The 18,333-nt window shown below is 39.3% G+C and overlaps 1 protein-coding gene across 2 annotated transcripts in view; it reads right to left on the bottom strand.

Moving 5' to 3' along the window:
* Positions 1–252: 252 nt before the first annotated feature.
* The window catches only part of LOC6505173, a 50,625-nt gene continuing 32,544 nt past the window's right edge, over positions 253–18,333 (bottom strand). Inside the window, exons 3-7 of one of the 2 annotated variants that reach the window (XM_044717419.1) lie at positions 5,659–5,863; positions 4,704–5,229; positions 3,982–4,606; positions 3,142–3,909; positions 253–2,401 (exon numbers count right to left, since the gene is read on the bottom strand). In XM_044717419.1, the coding sequence (XP_044573354.1) occupies positions 3,202–3,909; positions 3,982–4,606; positions 4,704–5,229; positions 5,659–5,662 (1,863 nt within the window). In that variant the 5' untranslated portion in view covers positions 5,663–5,863 and the 3' untranslated portion in view covers positions 253–2,401; positions 3,142–3,201. Of the gene's footprint in view, positions 2,406–3,141; positions 3,910–3,981; positions 4,607–4,703; positions 5,230–5,658; positions 5,864–18,333 lie in introns of both variants that reach the window. The other variant, XM_014904822.3, reaches the window with a different exon arrangement.

Consider the following 18,333-nt stretch of genomic DNA (forward strand, 5'->3'; position numbering starts at 1 on the left):
ATACTATTAATGTATAATGGTATATAATTCCAATAAATTCCAATCATCCGGCAATAAGCGGCCTGCAGACACATTCCTAAACACATTCCACCAAAACCACCTTCAATATCCTATTTTCTATTTGCCATTTCTCGACCAAAATTGACAAATTGACAAAGCCAAATGCCGCATATAGAAACACACTTGATTGATTGCAATATTGACTGATTGTTTGTTTGTTTTCTCCCCCCCACCCCTCCCTCACCCTCTCAAGTTTTCTCAATTTTGTCGCGAAATTGCGAAAAATTCCAATTTGAATTTTTCTTCTTTAATTGATTTTTTTTTCTAACTTCCGGAATAAAATCTCGCTTTCTCCCCCTTTAAAAAAAAAAAACTTTCTTTTTTCCGCTTGTGCTTTTGCTTTTTCTATCCTTTGTTGTTTTTTTTGTGCTAAGAACATTAAATATTCAACGCCAACATTAATTTATATTCGATTTGACTTTAAACTCGATTTAGTTTAGGCTTTTACGATTTACGATTTATGATTTTTTTTTTTTTTTTGCCTTTAACTTTTATGCCTTTTTGGTTTTTAAGAATTCGCCTCTCGAGTAAGCTCAGATTGTACATACAAATTACATTTATTGTGTGGTTTACATTGATTAAAACTCTTGAGTCTGTAGACATTTATTTCTTATTCATCGCATAAATAAACTCGCATATTGTTATGTATATTAATGTGTATAGATATATAATATATATATATATATATATTTATGGGCACGTAACTGTGCTTGATTTTCATTGTGGGAATTTTGTGTGTGGGTGGGTGTTTGTGTGCATATATTCATATTCATATTCATATTCATATATTTGTATTCATATTCATATTCATATTCGTATTCATGGCAACGGTTCGAGCACATTCTTGAGCATTCTTGATTCACTCGATTGTTTGTGTCTCTTCGCCGATATTCAGCCTCGATTTGTGCGATTAAAGCAGCACTTTAACTGTAACTGTACTTCTAACTGTAATTTTACTGTAAACTGTATCCTTGAAAGGATGTCAAAGGATGCAACCACTTTCTAACCTCTTTCAAGCTCGAACCCGTCACCATTTTTTTTTTTTTTTTTTTTTGATATTTTTTTCTTCACAAAAAAATTAACAAAAAAAAAACGTACTATATATTTTATATAATATATTTGGTATATAAGTATGTCTGTTGCAATTTATAGCAACTTATCAAAAAATCCCCATCCTGGCCTCTATTGGTGGATCCTTAATCCGGATATCGGCCCTAAATTGCTCTGCACATAGAAAAATATTTCTGCTTTCTCTGCTCGAAGTTCGAATCCCCTTCGAGATTATCCTTTCTCTTAATTTTTTTCTTCAAAAATTTAAATTATTTTTATTCAAATACAAATGTTATGAAAATGTATGAGAATATATATTATCTGTATCTTTATTATTTATATTAAATGAGGTCTGTCGTCACGTCGTTTGAGGATTAGATGTGAGGTGAGGTGTTTCGTCCTGGGTCGTCCATTCCTCCCCATTCCCGATTCCCGATTCCTGAATCCCCTGCAGCGGTTTGCCTTAAAAACCTATCGGTTGTCGCTTAACTACATATCTGCCTATCGATCACTATATATCGCTTATCGTTTCTCAATCGCCCTTGCCACTTACCAATACCAATAAAAGTTACTTGTACCGTTAGTTACTCGCTTGTACTGTTATTGTTCACCGTTACTATGATCTCTTATTGTGTTTGTGTATGTTTTTTTTTTTTTTATCTTTTCGATAACTATCGATAACTGTCAGTGTGCCGTGTTGCTCTTCAGGTACAGTTTCCTGCTTGTGTCTTTTGTCTGCCATTTGAGGTGTGTATTGCTGTTCCAGTTTCTATTAGTTCTAAGTTCTCTATCTGATCCCGATACTGCTGCCGCCATATACTCCCATAATTCTCAGGTATCGCTAGCCCTTCTCCGGATATATAATATATATCCCCTTCCACCATACTGTCTCTGATAATCTGTTGATGTCGGCGTATTATTTGTTTTTATTATTTATCTGTGGATGCAATGGGTTTAAAATTCTTTTGTGAGCTTCAATGTGAATGTTAAATACTGAATATGGGTTTAACTTCTTTGTTCAATACGTGGGATGTTGGGATGATGGCTCTGCCTTTTCGTTTTTTTTTTTATTTGTCGCATTTAAGCTATTGTTTTTGTGCTGCCAACTAGTCGACATTGTGTTTTGTGTCTGAATGGTTTATTATTATTATCTAGCTGCTGCTTTTATTGTTCACTGGTGTGTTTTTCAGCTTCAAACTTTGTTCGTTTGTTTGTTCGTTTGTTAAGTTTTTTGGTTGTTGCTTTTGTCGATTTTCGATAAGGATGTTTTGGATCTCAGAGGTGCAAGTAGCTGGCTAAGTCGGAAGATACATAATATGCAGCAAATAAATGGTTAAAATAGTTTAATTTTATTAGTCTGGCAAGTTTCTTCTCTAAAAAACAGAGATATCTTTTAAACTTATCGAAATAATCGAAAAATAATATCGACTTAATATCAAAAAAGGATATAATACAGCAAGTAAATGGTTAAATTAGTTAAATAGTATTAGTCTTCATATAGTTATATCGAAAATACTAACATCATCAATAAAAAAACCGCGATATCTTTTAAATGTATCGAAATAATCGAAAAATAATATCGGCTTAATCGCAAAATAAATCAAATACAGCATAAAAATAAATAATACAGTTATATGTTATTATTCTTGTAAGTTTCATATCCAAACAACAGAGATATCTTTTATATTTATCGAAATAATCGATAAATAATGTCTTAAAAAGGAAAAAAAAGGAAAAAAAAGAAATAAATGCAGAAAATAAATGGTTACAGAATCTGAAATAAATTAATCGGCTTGTCTTTTTAAGTTTCAACTCTATAACTTCAAGTTTCTCTTTAAAATTTATCGAAATAATCGAAAAATAATATCGAATAAATCAGAAAAATAATGATAAACTTCAAACAAATAGCTTATTAAGAATAGATTCACTTTCTCTTTTAAGTTTTAACTCTCAAGCACATAGCTCTCTTTGAAATTCATCAAATTAATCGATAAATAATCGATTAACAATCAATTAAAGACTAAAACTCACCGTTATGCTGCTTTAGTAGGGACGCGACCCCCTGCTCTACTTGCCTCTGCGCCCCCCGACCTATTTGACAAAGAGGTCCTTCAGCGTGGCGCACAACGAGGCGTCGCACGTGTCCTTCGAATCGTCCTCGTCGGCCTTCCCGAACCAGTTCAGCGTGGAGCGCACCGCCCGCCCGGCCTGCGACTGGGCGGAGCTGCTGCCGACACCCCGACTCCGTCGGGAGCTGTGGGCTGGACTGCCGCCGGCACTGCCCGATCCTGTTTTGGGCGTGGCGCCGCGTGCCGCTGCCGATGTTGAGGCGCCCGATCCCATACCGGAACCGGAACCGGAACCGGAAGCAGAGCCACCCGCCATACTGGCATTGGAGCTCTTGCGCAGGAAACCCTCGATGGCGGTGCCCAGAATGGTGGCATCCACAATATTAGCCTTGGTGGCATCGGCCCAGCTCTTCTGTTTGGCGCGCGGCTTTAACTTCGGCTTGCCAGAGTCTCCGCCCAATGGGTCCTTCTTCTGCAACCGTTCAAGGACATCCTTCGATAGGGCCACCGCCGAACTCTTGCTCCGGACACTCTTCTTCCGGGCCATCGGTTGGTGGCGCTTCGCAAACCATCCGGACAAGGCGGCCGATCCATTATCCTGCGCCTCGGTCACCAGCTGCTTGGCGTTGTTCAGCAAGGACACGTCGAAGCTGTTGGAGCGTGTGGAGCGTCCTGCATTCGGATCTAATAATCCATTGCTTCCACCGGCACCACTGCTGCATCCTCCGGCCTGAAATCGAGGGTATCGATTAGTAAGGGTATCGAACTAAGGGTTATCCTTCCGCCCCAGGACATGACCCACCTGTCCAGCACTGTGGGCTGTTGGCGTCGGCGTTGCGCTGGTGGCTCGTCCTCGGGCGGCGGCCTGAAATGTCTGGCTGAGAAATGGGCTGCTGGCGGTGGCAGCCGAGGAGCTAGATGCCCCCGAGCTGCCATCCCTTCCCTCCGGATCCGGCCGGTGCATGTCCATGGCCGAGCTGGTGAGGGAACTAAAGATTCCGGCAATATCCGTACGGCTGCCCAGAAGTCCGCCGCCGCTTCCGGACTTTTTGCGGCGTGTGGAGGCCCGATTGGTGGGGCCGGAGGGCTGGAGGGGGGCCTGGATCTGGGTGGGCTGGATGGTGGTGGGTGGGGCGATCGGTAGTTCGGAGGAGCGGCGAAAGGAACTGGCCAGCCCCGGCTGAGGGCACTCCGAATAGCGGCGATTGGTGAAGCGGCGAGCCGGCTGGGCGGCACCCACCTCGTCGACGGTCTGGACCTCGCAGACCTTCTCGTTGGATGAGGTCCAGAGCTTCAAGCGGGCCTTCCGCGACTGCAAGTAGATGTCGTCCATGATGTCCAGCTGGAGGTTGTGGATGCTGCCGATGGGATCGGTGGATGGGGGCCCAGTGTTGCTCTCCCGACGGGAACTCAAAATCCTGCTACTTCTGCAAGGGATTATGGGTATTTTTTTTAAGGATAAGTGGCTTAATTCTAATGATTTTTTTCTTTATTTAATCCTTAAATATTTAACATTAAACTCACCCATTACTGTTGGGATAGGCGGCCACTGATTCCCGACGCGAACGTCCAAATAGAGTGGTGGGCACCTTCGAAATGGTCACCACCGAGTGCCGTCGGCCGGTGGGGGCTGGGGCCTGGGATAGGGTGGCCAGGAAGGCCGCCTCCTTGGGTGTCGGCCCAGAGCCCTCGCCCCCGCGCTCCGACAACCGACGCACCTGACTGGCCGTAATGCCCTCGGTGACCTGCTGGGAGGGCAGGGAGTGCTTCCGGGCCTCCCTCGGATCGCGCCATGGCGACAACAGATACGGATTAACCGGCGAATCAATGTCCAGACTGGCCCGATTGGAGACAGTCTGCTCGGAGCTATCCGGATCCTGTTCCTCGGCAAAGTTGGACTCCTCGACCACGATCAGTGGCTCGGGGGCGACGATGCCGGGTGCTCCCGGGGGCTGGGGGCGTTGGGGATGGGGTGGGGGGCGGTGGTGGCCGGGTCCGGTCGATTGGCCCGTAAAACGGGCAAAGGGTGATCCACGGAAGCGAAGAGCATCTAGAGGGGGGAGAATATTAATTTTTATTAAATATTAATTTGAAGAAAAATATTAGTTTAAAATATTTTAAATTACAAAATAAATCCTCACTTTAAGTAATATTTTTTTGAAAACTTTATCCCCTCTTTTTTTTAACATTTTTTGACGTTTAACTTTATTTTGAAAAGCCACTTTTGCAAAGAACTCCACCCCAGAACGGTTGCTGGTTTCATTATCATTACGGAAAGGACATTACAGAAAGGACATTACGGAAAGGACATGCAAACGGTGTGGTCAGTGGCCAGTGGCCAATTTGGGCAACCTTTTTATCTCATTGACTCACATCCTCGTTGTTTTTTTTTTTTTTTTTTTTTTTTGTGAAAATGGAGCTGGTGGGGAGCTTGTTTGGACGAGTGGTTCATTAGTGGCTCGTCGGTTTTGTCACTTACCCATTTTTGCACAATTGCTCAATTGCTCGCCAGCGGGGAATTCGCTTCTGTCTCCTGGTTCCTGTCGCCTGGCTCCTGGCTTCTGGCTCCTCGCTCGTCCTACGTCCTACGTCCAGGGGATGTCCTTTCCTGTCTCCTCACTCGCTTTTCGCTCTTTTGGCTCCTCACTCGCCGGCCGCCGTGTTCGTCCTTTGAAGTGTCCTTGCTGGAAGCGAGAACAAGCCAGACAGACATCCAATAAGCGACACAGAACACAATACTCCACAACCAGAGCCTCTTACATTTTTTTTTTTTTTTGCCTACTTAGTCATATGATATTCTGTACGCTCTTCATGTGTATTATTGAATAAAAATGAGGAAATTAAAATATAATTTCTGGGAAAAAATTTAAGGACAAAAAAGTACCATAACAAAAAGATACTCAAAAATATTAAGGTTAAGAGGCTTTAAATATTGATTTTTTATATATATTATAAAGATATAGTCTACCGATTTAAGTTTTTTCAACTTGTGTTGTTTTTTTTTAAATAAAACAAAGTTTTGTACCATTTTTCAAGTTTCTAAGTTATAAAATAAGAAATTATAGACTCAAAACCGATTCTTATAGTTTCCAACTGTAGTTCTAAATATTTATCTTAAACTAACATTATTGTATATAAAAGTTTAAGCTTTAGAGTTTCTATTTTAAAAACTAAAAATATTTTAAGCAAATAAGCAAACTAGTGCTCAAATGGACAAATAATTTTAAGAAAAGTGGTCTATATTCATGGCTAGAACCGACCACTGTCTCTTTAAAACAGGCTCTAAAAAACTGCCATCTCTAAGCCACAAAACAAGTGTGACCATTTACTAAGACTTTAAGAAAAAGCTAAAATTCCCTTTTCCCAACTAACGCCTCACTCCACTGAAAGGCTTTAGGACATTTTCGTCTTTCTTCGTAGCAAGGGGATAGGAGCTCCATTAGTACCGGCTGTGGAGTCTAACAATCCACATCTAGCTCCTCATTATTTTAAGTTTTTATTTTTATTTTGCTTTTTTTATTTAATTTATCGAATCATTTTATATAAATATTTTAATAATAAAATTTTCCTGTTCTTATCTGATTTTCTTATTTTATTTTTTAAGAATTATTTTCAAAACATCTTCCTATTCATGGACACATTTGTCTTTTTTCAAAATTCTATTGTTTTTTTCTCCAATTCTATCCGGGATTTGTCATTCTTGGGGATGAGTTTTCTCAGCTTATAACCTGATTTTCTTCTTTGATTTTTCTAAAAAGTTTTTTTCTGTTTTTGTTTCAACTTTTTTTTTTGAAATTTTTCTCTTTTTGAATACCTGAAGACCACTTTCTATCGCACCTCCCGCCCTTTCATGGTATGCTTTCTTCTCTTATATTATTATTTTTTTATCTCTCTCTCTAAAAGTATTTTTTTTTTTAATTATTTCAAACATTTTTTAAATTTGTCTTTTCTTTTGAATAGCTGAAGACCACTTTCTATCGCACCACCCGCCCTTTCATGGTATGCCTTCTTTTCTTATATTATTATTTTTTTATCTCTCTCTAAAAGTATTTTTTTTTTAAATTATTACAAACATTTTTTAAATTTTCTTTTCTTTTGAATACCTGAAGACCACTTTCTATCGCACCCCCGCCCTTTCATGGTATGCATTCTTTTCTTATATTATTTTATTTTTTGTTTCTTTTATTTTTATTTAATTACCTGGGCCTTCTATAAACAATAGGTTTTTTTACTTTATTCATTTTATTTTTAAAATTTTCTTTTGTAACATTTTGAAAGATCTTTAATACAGAAAATTAAATCCTTTAAATAAAAAATCGAGTTCGACTTTCTTGGGGACAGACTAAACTAGTTTATATTTTAAACTAATCATACTATTTTGTATTATTTTTTTTTTAAATGAATAGTTTATAGAAAGACAAATAAATAGATAATCTTGCTTTAATTTTTATTTTATTTATTTTTAAAGAGTTGCTTCTTCAAAGGAATGCGTTTAAGTTTCTATGTTCCATCTTCAGAAGAGTCTATTTATTTAATTTTTTTAACCAATCCCCTGTTTTATTTCCCTCCATCTAACACCTAGAAGTCTAATCTCTTCTCTAACCATCTTCCATCTAAAAAACACTTGAAGAATCAAACTTACCAGTTAAAGTCCGAAGTGAAAACAAATTATGGCACACATAAATGCGTTTCAGCCACTAAACTGGGTAAGGTAATATGTAATTAGAATTAAACACGAGATATTTTCCACAAGAAGAGTGGAAAATTCTCACAGGATTCTCACAGGATTCTCACAGGTTATGCAAAAATTAATTGGTAGAAGTATTTTTAGAGCTGTTTACCGCTTCGATGCTCGGATTTCCGAGTATGCCCCATGAACCCCAAAGAGTATTTAGCGTATGAGCACAGCTCATGTGTGAATCCTTCGTCCTGCCACTCCTCCCTACGAAGGATATCCTTGTGTGTATGTAGATGGATTGATGCAGGTTAAATAAAGCTTGGGAAAGGACTCCTCCTCTCCTCTCCTCTCTTCCAGCTCTTCCTGCTCATTATCCTCGACAGCAAATTGCAAATGGCAGCAAAATCATGCATCAAAGTAATTAAAGCCACTGTCCAGGGACTTTTCGCTTCGATGGCTATGAGTATTTTCACTCTCCCCACCAACCCTCCACCCCTCACTTACTTGGCATCCTTGCTAGGGACATCCTGCCACCATTAATGAGCATAAAATTATGCAAAAGTTGAAATGAAAATTTCGCCAAGAGTTCATGTTCATATATACCTATATATGTACATATATATATTTTCATCAACTCCCCCTTCTAGAGGGCTAATGGGTGATGGAGTTTTCAACCGCGAATGGTTCTCCCTTTCTCTCTTTTTTTTTTTTAACAAAAAGTGTGCCAACTTTTTCCCTTTCAGCCGGAATCTGCGGCCACGACCTCTGACCAGAACTCTGGTCTGGTCTTCTCTCTTTTATTTTTTTTTTTTATTATATTTGCATTATAATATCATCCTTTTAACAGACATTTAGTGGAAATGTTTGTTTATGGGGTTTCTTTTAATGGAAGGTGAGGGTTGGTGAGGTTGTGAGATACAGAAGTTGTAGGGCTTTATTTTTGTGGCCTGCAGTGGGATTTTTTATAGCCTCATGGTCATATCTATTTATTTTTTTAAAACTAAAGACAGAATCCTTAATGTGTACAGAAGTTGTACTATTTTAAGCCAAAAAAAAACTGTCTAAAAAGTTACAAAAATACACGAATTATCTCCGCCGGTCCTCCTGTCCGCTTGTCCTTTTGTCCGTTTATCCACTTGCTTATTTGTTTTTTACAAAAACTGGCTTTAGTTTAAAGTTATAGATGTAATTCTTATACTGTCTTCTAAAGTAGAGCCTAAAAAATACCTAAAAAGTTTAAAAAAGCACTAGTCCTCTGTCCGCCTGTCCGCTTGTCCGCTAGTCCGCCTATTTATTTTCAAAAAAAATACATGCTATTCTAAAAGTTATAGTTATAATACCATCTTATCCCCTTTTAAAGTCAAATACATAAAAAAAAACACCTTAAAAGCTTAAAAAAAAACACCAATTCCCTTGTCCGCCTGTCCGCTTGTCCGCTTCTTTAGTCCCTTCCAAGCCAAGTTATAACTCATAACCTCAAAAAAAAACTCACACTCCAAGCAATTATATAACTTCTTAACCCAAAAACAAAACTTTTTCTTTTCTTTAAACTCGTTTTTGAGGGAAAGTGAGAGAAGTTTTGGAAAGTGAGCCTGTTGTCCTTTGATTTCATTGCGGTTTCCGGCCGGAATCGAACTGCAATCAGCTTAACCTTTTGACACTTCCGCTTAACCCTTAACCCTTAACCCCTTATACCTTGTGGCATTTAACCAGCACAAATTATATAAGCCAGCCGCAAAAGCAAGTTTCAAAGTGGGACGGACAGGATGACGGACAGGAGGAGCGCCTTTGATTTGATTAGGCGGACTTGCAACCATCATCATTATCATCATCATGATAATCATGATAATCATGATGATGATTTGGTTGTTAGTGCATCTGTTGAAGAGCCAAAGTCGCAAGTCGCAAGTCGCAAGTTCATTAAGCTTGTAAATTGGCAATCAACACCAAAGTTGCGGCTTTGTGTTGGAGTTAATTAGCCTGTCTATGCCACTGACAGAGAGCCACCAGATCCAGATCCAGAGCCAGAGTGCCTGGACGTCCCTCCGCGAATTATCCTTCGTGGCATTACCACCACCACCACCACGTCCTTACGCCTTCGCCTTCAGTATCAGAGATACTGAAGTCTCCGGCCTTGCACTTGCACTTGGCAAACTAATTAGCGAAACAACAAACGGATGATCCGAAAATAAATCAAATTTCTATATAACCCTCACAGCCACTCATACACACACCCTTCTAGCAGAGCATCCTTCATATTTTCTGCTAATGAGGGAGGTCCTTTCGTCCTTTCTGCCTCGTCCTCCTGGCACTTTACACTCGAAACACAGAGAAATTGAAATTAAACGTGGGACTGCTTCTGTGGTTAATTTGGTGCGAGCTGGCTGGCCTTTATTGGCCGTCCTTATTTTTGGACAAATTTTTGGTCCTTCGAGCTCGGCTGGGTCCTATAATTGTGGCCAGTCGGGGCCAATTGTGAATCAAATGCGGAAACTCAAAGGGGATTCTTTCAGGAGAAAATGGGCAGAGGAGTTGGGGGACAGACTAGGTGATACCTGGTAGTTTTGGGACTATTTTCTTTTAAAAGTTAAGGGGTATCAGAGACTAGTGTCTAGTGCCTAGAAATATTTATTATTTATTTATTTATTCATTTATTTATTTATTTATTTATTTATTTATTTATTCATTTATTTATGTTATTTATTTTACAAGAAATCTTTTATTTTATGATACCCGGTACTTGTGGCCTCATTTTCTTTAAAAAGTTAAGAGGTATCAGAGACCTATTGTACTGGCTGTAAGATAACCGGTACTTGTCTAGAATAAAATAATTTTTTTTGAAAAGAAATCTTTGAATTGAAAAAGGGAACTGCTTGACTAAATGATACCTAGTACTTATGGCATTTTTTCTTTAAAAATCTAAAGAGAAAGACTATATGATACCTGGTACTCATCTCTCTCCATCCTGAAACCCTTTTTTGAAGCCATTTTTTAAGGACTTAGAATCTTTGATGTTAAATATTCTGAATAAGATCTTCATAATATGATACCCAGTACTCCCCTACCTCATCCTTCTCTAAACCTTAATTTTAATACAAAAAACCAAAATCAACTCCCCGAATAAAAGCATAAAATCTCAATACATTCCTTGCCCCAAATTGGGGCACAAAACGAATCAAATTATAAACTTGATGAATGCCAATAGCCAGCCAGCTAGCCAGCCAGCCTAGTTTGTCAAAAATGAATTGTTGAATTTTTGTCACTTTGCTGTTGATTAGGAATATCAAGCTCCGACTCATTTTGGAGCAAATAAAATGGCTTTTCAATTGGTTCGTCCTCGTCCTCGTTCTCGTCCTTATCGTCCCTTCCATCCATGTGATGTGTATATTTGGTTAGTTGATTTGAGTTTCCCCCTACCAGCTCCCATGGGCAGCTACCTAGTCCTGTCCTGTTGGTCCACCCAATTTTGTGGGTGATTGATTGACTTGGTTTTTGGGGACAGACGGCGGACGGCGGACGGACGAAAGGACAAAAGGACGACCCAGATCGAAATATGCTGTGTTGAGAGAGAGGAACGATTGACAGATTGACGCAGTGACTATGTCCTGCGTCCTGTATCCCCATCCCCATCCCCATACCATCCTGGCATCCCACTTTTTAGGAGTCTCGCTCAATTTCAGCTTAGCTTTGTTTAATGGACTTGCACAAAAAAGTTTACAAAGCACTTTGCTGTTCGAGAGTGGGTCGGTGGTAGGATGGATGATGAAAGTCCTGGCCGAAAGGACATCCATCAGCAGTCGGTTAATGCAACATTGCATATTAATGGGAATTATGATGGTGCTTCTTCCTGACAATTGCTTCTAATTGTCGTGGGACACTTTAAAGGATCAGTGTTCAGTTTATTCAATTCGTTGGCTCTTAACATGGCTTATGGTGTATTCCCTGCTCCTTCGAGTCCTTCCAGTCTCCTGAATACCATTTATAGTTCTTCTCCCATCCTATTCTCCCACAAAGAAAACAAGTCTGAGTTGGACATTTGAAAAGGCAAAAAGGTTAAGGGTTAAACCGCATATGGCCGTTGGCAGATTCACTTTTCGATTCACATTCGCATCAAGCATAAGTTCCTCATGCAGAACCACATTCGCATTCAGATTCGAATGCTCTGGCAAAAATATTTGTCCTTCCTAAACCTACAAACATTTGAAGGGGAGATTGGAAGGGTATACTGGACTATTTCTACGGTTTTTGGGGAAGAAATTATGGAGAAAAATAAATGATACCTGGTACTTTTCCACCCAAAGAGTGGTCTTCCAGAAGCAACTATAGTTTATGATTAAATGACCCAAGACTCTTGTATTTTAAAAGGTATTTAAGGACTCTAAAGTACTGCCAGGACAGCCACATAAGCCTTATGGATTCCGGACAGCAGGGGAGCAGAGCTGGTAGAAGGACTTTCTGGTAGAAGAACACAAAACACAGAAACAGGAACAGGAACAGGAACTGGAACAGGAAGAGCATGATTGCGGCTTTCTTGGCTGTCTTTGACATGCAGTTTTCCAGTTAGAGGCAGTGGCAGTGGCAGAGGCACTAGCAACTACCAGTCGCAGTAGTGGTAGTGCCACCTGGCAACGGAAGTGCACACATGGTTACCTTGCCTTGGCAGTAACCTAGCTGCCTGCCTGTCTGGCCCCATCAACAGTGCGGTGCAGCAGCTTTGGTGCCACTTTGAGTTTGAGAAAAGGACACGGACAGGGAAAAACTAAAAGAGAGAAAAGGTTACTCAGCACCAAGTCGAATACGGAATGCACATGAGGGCAGATCATAACTATTTTAGACTTAAAAGTTGCCTAAAAAGATAAGGAATGTCTGAGAAAAATCTGGTCAAGATAGCTCTTAAATGGAAGGACTTATGAAGTCGAGAAACAAATTCGCGGACATGCGGACAGTAGCGGACAAGCTTAGAAGAGGAAAGGAAAAACCATAGCATACTTTTTGGCATAAATATAAAAGAATATTCGAGAAAAGCGAACCAGAACAGAATAATTGTGCATCTGAAACGAGCAGAGGATTAATTTTAAAAGCCTCAGATCCAATTAGTTTCCAGAAAACCCAAACTTCTCTGCCTAGAAATCATTTTAAAATTCATGTCTAACTGTTGAGTGCCCGAAAGTATGCCATCAAATGTTGCATGCCAGCTTTTTTGGGGAGTGGAGTGAGTAAGTGAGTCAGAGCCATTGTTTCATGCCAAGTGTCGGGAGAGAATGTGCTGGATATATTATTCAGGATATGCTAGGATACTCTATGCTCTTAGCTGGAGGTGGAAAATATTTCTGAAATGCTGGCCAGGCCAGGCCAGGCTTCCTTCCTTCCTTCCGTCTTGTCCAGCTCTTGGTGGTCCCTCTACCTTTGTCGTGTTTACCGCTTTGGCGTTCACCTTTCACCTTCTTTTTTTTTTTTTTTGCTCCAAGCTAGCTGACACAAGCTTGTTTATGACATGCAACGAAAATGCGGCCAGGAAATGGACAAGGACTCGCTCTCTAGTCATGTTCATGGCCATGGCCTCAAAGGACCAACCAGGATGCAGTTTCCTCTTCTTTTTTTTTCTGCTCCTCCACCATAAGTGGTTTTGATAACATTGTTATCAACAGTAACACTTGCCATTTTTTATTTTTATTTTTTTTTTTTGTATTTATTTGCCACTCGATAATTTACAACTACTGAGGGGGGGGGGAAAAAATAGTGTTGCATATGTATGGGGGCATAATACATTAGCGCGGCAAGCGGAAACGGAAATGTCACACATTTGCAGCCGCTGGCAACATTGTGGCAGCCCGTCGAGCTGCCGGGGCAGGAAGCGAAGCGAAAATAGCAATCAAAACTTAACTGAATTGCAGCACATGCCGGCGGTAGCATGTCCTTCGTCCTTCGTCCTTCGTCCTTCGTCCTGCCAGCATCCCTACTACCTATCCTATCCTACCCACCTACAAAGTTGGTTGAACGAATTAAAACATAAATGCATTTTACTGGCAGTGCTATGCCAGGCATAGCAGGTGGTCCCCCATACCCTGGACATACCTTCGGGGGTTTATAACAAGGATCCCGGGAATACCAGGATCCCAGAATCCTCCTACGTTTACTCCTAATTGAATCGAACCCAAGTGGACCGAAGTGGAAGTGCCAGAAAATTTTGCACGGCTCTGGAAAATGTGTAAAAAAAAACAAAAAAAATAAAAAATATTGGAAAAAAATGTAAGTTAAAAGATAGATAGAGAATCGAAGCTAAAATACCCTAGAAAGAAGTTAAAACAAGTTTCAGTATTTTTAATACCAAAGTATAGTTTGAAGAGAAAGTGGCGGGCAAAAGGACAAAATATATAATTTAAATAAGAAATAGAATTTCAAAAATTATAAAATCCCAAATTCCAGGACAATGGCTATAAAAACCCCAACGGACAGACGGACAAGCGGACAGACGGACATGGAAGTCTAAAAAATTCTAAAATTCAGACTTCCCCTTCTAGGGTATCCCAAAAATAATGAACCAAAAAAAAAAAAAAAAACCCCAGAGAGATTCAAATCGAAAATAAACCAGAAAGGCAGGAATACAAAAAAAAGACGCCTGCCTCATCAGGAGGCAGGAGGAGGTCCTGTAAAGTCGTTACGCGCACTGCCCATTACCGCCCACTTTAGTACCATCTCACTCCGACAGCAAGTGCCGTCTCGCTCTTTTATGGACCCATACAAATTCGTTAGCCATTGAGGAAAAGCGTTGGCGATGAACGAGTCCTGTATCCTGCCTCTGCTACTGCTACTGCCTGCCAGCCTGCCATGTCCTTCAGCCTTCGTCCTGGGCTGCTTTGAAGCTCCTTCTGCTTTAGCTTCTGTTCTGTCTGCTCTTGCCTTGCTTCCAATTGAATCAAATTGAATTCAATTGAATTCGCATGTTGCTCATTGAATTGCACAGATTATGGCTAAAATACAATTTTAATTTCACAGGAAAAGCAACATAAAAAAAAAAAAAACGAAAAGAGAAGAGAAGTATTACGAAATTCTTCCGCCCACATCCCTCACAGATTGCCTTTGTCCTTTTTTCCTTTTTTTTTCAGTTATTATCATCGCTTTTTTTTTTTTTTGTATAATATCCTGGCAGTAAACAGGTGGAACTAATTACCCATATTTATTTCGAAAAACTATCACTGGCATTTTGATTATCGGGTTTTCATGATTTCGTGGAATATTTGTTCGAATGTTGAGGTTGAACTTGAAAATTTTATCGGAAATAGCTTTTATGCAAAAAATTATATGGGTTGGTGCCTAAAAGCAGGCTTTGTTCAAGTGCTTTTGGAGAGAATTGCATACTTTTAGGAGATAGGACTTACAATTCTATCCTTGACTAAAACAAATTAAATTAAATTAACTTTTTAGAAGATTTTTGCTAAAAATGATATATTTTAGTGCCTAAAAGCATACTTTGTTGAAGATATTTTTGGTTAAAATGCCAATTTTCTTTAGAGAATTGCATACTTTTAGGGGTTATGACTTACAGTTCTATCCTAGATTCATATTAAGTATATTAAATTAACTTTTAAGAAGCTTATTTTTTTAAAACAATAAAGTTTAATGCCTAAAAGCATGCTTTTTTTAAAGTTAGTTGTTGTGACAATGTAGTATAGCCTACTTTTAGATGTTGGGCCTTAAAATTCTAACTTATTTAAAAATAAAATAAAAGGAATCGTAAAAAAAAACTATTCCTTTTTGATGTTTAAGCTTTAAAATAATATAGCTACCTCCCAAAAAGCATGCTTTTTAGAAGTAAATTACGATATTGCCTACTTTTAGACACTTTTGTTGGTGATTTGAAAAAAGCATGCACTTTCTTTTATTAGTCCTTTTAGACCCAGCAGGGTATCCTTTCATTCAACGCCTCCTACTATTCACTTTCTGTTAATTAAACGTTGCCAGGTAATTAAAATGCAGCTGTCATGAGAATGTGGACTGGACCAGACCCAGACCCAGACCAGAACCGGACTGAAGTAAGCGGCTTACCAGCATCTAACAAAGCCACAAAAACAGGACTCCTCGGAGTCCTCGCCTTAAGCTCTGGAAGAAGAGGATCTGGAAACTGGGCCCCCCGAGTGCCACCATCTCAAGTGCTATATTTATGCCGATTTCAGTTCAGAATGCAAAATGCACTCCACTACATACCTTATGTGATTTGTTTGTATGTTTATTCCCCTAGGCTAATCCCCAAGTGGATTTATGTTTGTTTTTTTTTTTTTATTATTCGACCCGCAAACAATTGGTTGAAGAGCTGGTTGGTGAAGGCAGTTCTGATTGAATGGCATTTTCACTTTTAATTAAATTCGGTCGGTTTTGGGATGAAAACACAACAAACACACGCATGTCGAAAAAAGTGGAAGGAAAAATGTTTCGACGACAGCCACATAATTATCTCTCCTCATTTTTGGCCTGTCATGGCCTGTTTTGTTTTTTTTTTTTTTTTTTTGGCATCGACAGGATGCGCAGGATACACTTATTAGCCGGTATGGCGAGCAAAAATAACGAAATCCTGACAGCGCGCCTCGGGGTGGCAGCACAAATTTTTGGGTGCAAAAATCGGTCAAAACTTTCTGACAGACAGACAAGTGTCTGAAATCCGATTTTCACAATCATTTTAATCGAATAGTTTCATTCAAATGGCGTTTTTGTTGCATATTTTGAGGCGTTTATTCAACATAATCTCGTTTTTCATTAAGAAAATGTGGATTTTTTTAATGGTATTTTGTATATTTTGTGATTAGTAAGTAGTTTTTTTAGCTGGAAAATGGGATATTTAATTTTTGTTGCCTAGTTTTAGGTGCTTATTTCTTGAAAATTAACTGGAGGTAGTTTAAAATTGTAATTTATTAAGAAAAAAATTAGTGTTTAAAGATAAAAATGTATTTTTACCTCTTTTTTTGTATTTTCTTTATCGGTTAGCTAAGTTAAATTTTTGTAGCCTACTTGTGGGTGCTTATTCGTTGGAAATGAAATTAAGTTGGTTGAAAAATTATATTTTATTAAGAAAGTTTAGTGTTTGAAATACAAAAAAAAATCTTTCTTTATTTTTCATGTTTTTTATCATTTAGCTAAGTTTAATTTTTAAAGTCTACTTTTAGGTGCTTTTTAATAATTTTCTTAAATTATTTATAAAGCATTAGTTTTAAGCTCTTAACAGTTTTAAATATTTTTAATTATTAAAATAAAATAATTCTCTTTCAAAAACATAAAGTTGCCTACTTTTCAGTGTTTTTGTTTTTTTTCTTTTGTTCTCCCACTAGAGAAAAATAACTGATCAGTTAAAAAATTAATCAGTTTAGCTCCAGGGGCTTTGCGCTGTATTTTTGTTATTGGAAACAAAAACAAGTGGTTTTACGGAAAAATAATTCCAAAAACACAGCATCCCAGGGAAAGGGCAGCCAGGCTATTTGTTAATTATTTTGTGCATTTATTGAGTTTTCAGTTCAGGGAGGGAATTGCAATTGTGAAATGAGAATAAAACGCAATTAATCGAAAGGCAAACACAAAAGGCAGGCACTCGCATGGGGATTAAATATTCATAGAATTATTGGCAAATACACAAACACCCCCAGACACTCAGACAATCGGCAAAAAGTTAAGAGGCGGGTTGTTGCAGAGAGTAGAGAGTGGGGATTAAGAATATGAATGATTTATTATTTTGCCATTTGGATGGCTGGCTGTTGCCATTAATTAATTGTTTATTTAACAGTGTTTGCCGCAATTAATGCACACCTGAATCCGGAACCGGATATAGACCAGGCTGCAACGGATGTGGCGGTTAAGAAGGATCCTCTTCCATGTAGTGGGGTTTAAAACCGCAGACCCTGTGCTTACTAGTGCCACCTAGCGGGCGGTACGGGTGGTAAATTGGCAACATTAGACGTAGGGATTAGGCAGGACTGCATTTGCTTTAGCGTTTTAGGAGTAGCAGAAGTCTAGCCCTGGCAGTAAGCCATCTTGTAGAAACTGAGATCGAGAATCTCGTGCTTTCTTTTGGAATCAGACTCTGGACCGGCACGGATGTACGTCAGATCCAGATCCATCCACAAATTTCTGGTTGAAGCTATCGCCGAGTAACCCCAGCTTTGGAGCCGAAGGAGGCGAGCATAGGAACGCTAATTCCTGCCCCGAGAGGGCAGCTAAATTCCCCATACCGACCAGATCCAGAACTCCGCCAGTCAACCTGATCTACGCCCAGCCCATCATCCCAGCCCAGCCCATATCAGCATCAATTGGTTTGCGGTGATGTTTTCGTAGGGTGATCGTCAGATACAAGAGAAAGAGCAGAAAAAAGCTCGTGTCTGGTTTAGTCTGCGCGTTGCTGATAGACAGCTAAGAACCCCGTTCGATTAGCTCCCAAACAAATACCCAAAATTAGGGAACGTCGCGATGATGGCGAAGGTGTCGTCCATGCCA

Source organism: Drosophila ananassae, chromosome XR, assembly GCF_017639315.1.
Source record: "Drosophila ananassae strain 14024-0371.13 chromosome XR, ASM1763931v2, whole genome shotgun sequence".
NCBI lineage: Eukaryota > Metazoa > Arthropoda > Insecta > Diptera > Drosophilidae > Drosophila > Drosophila ananassae.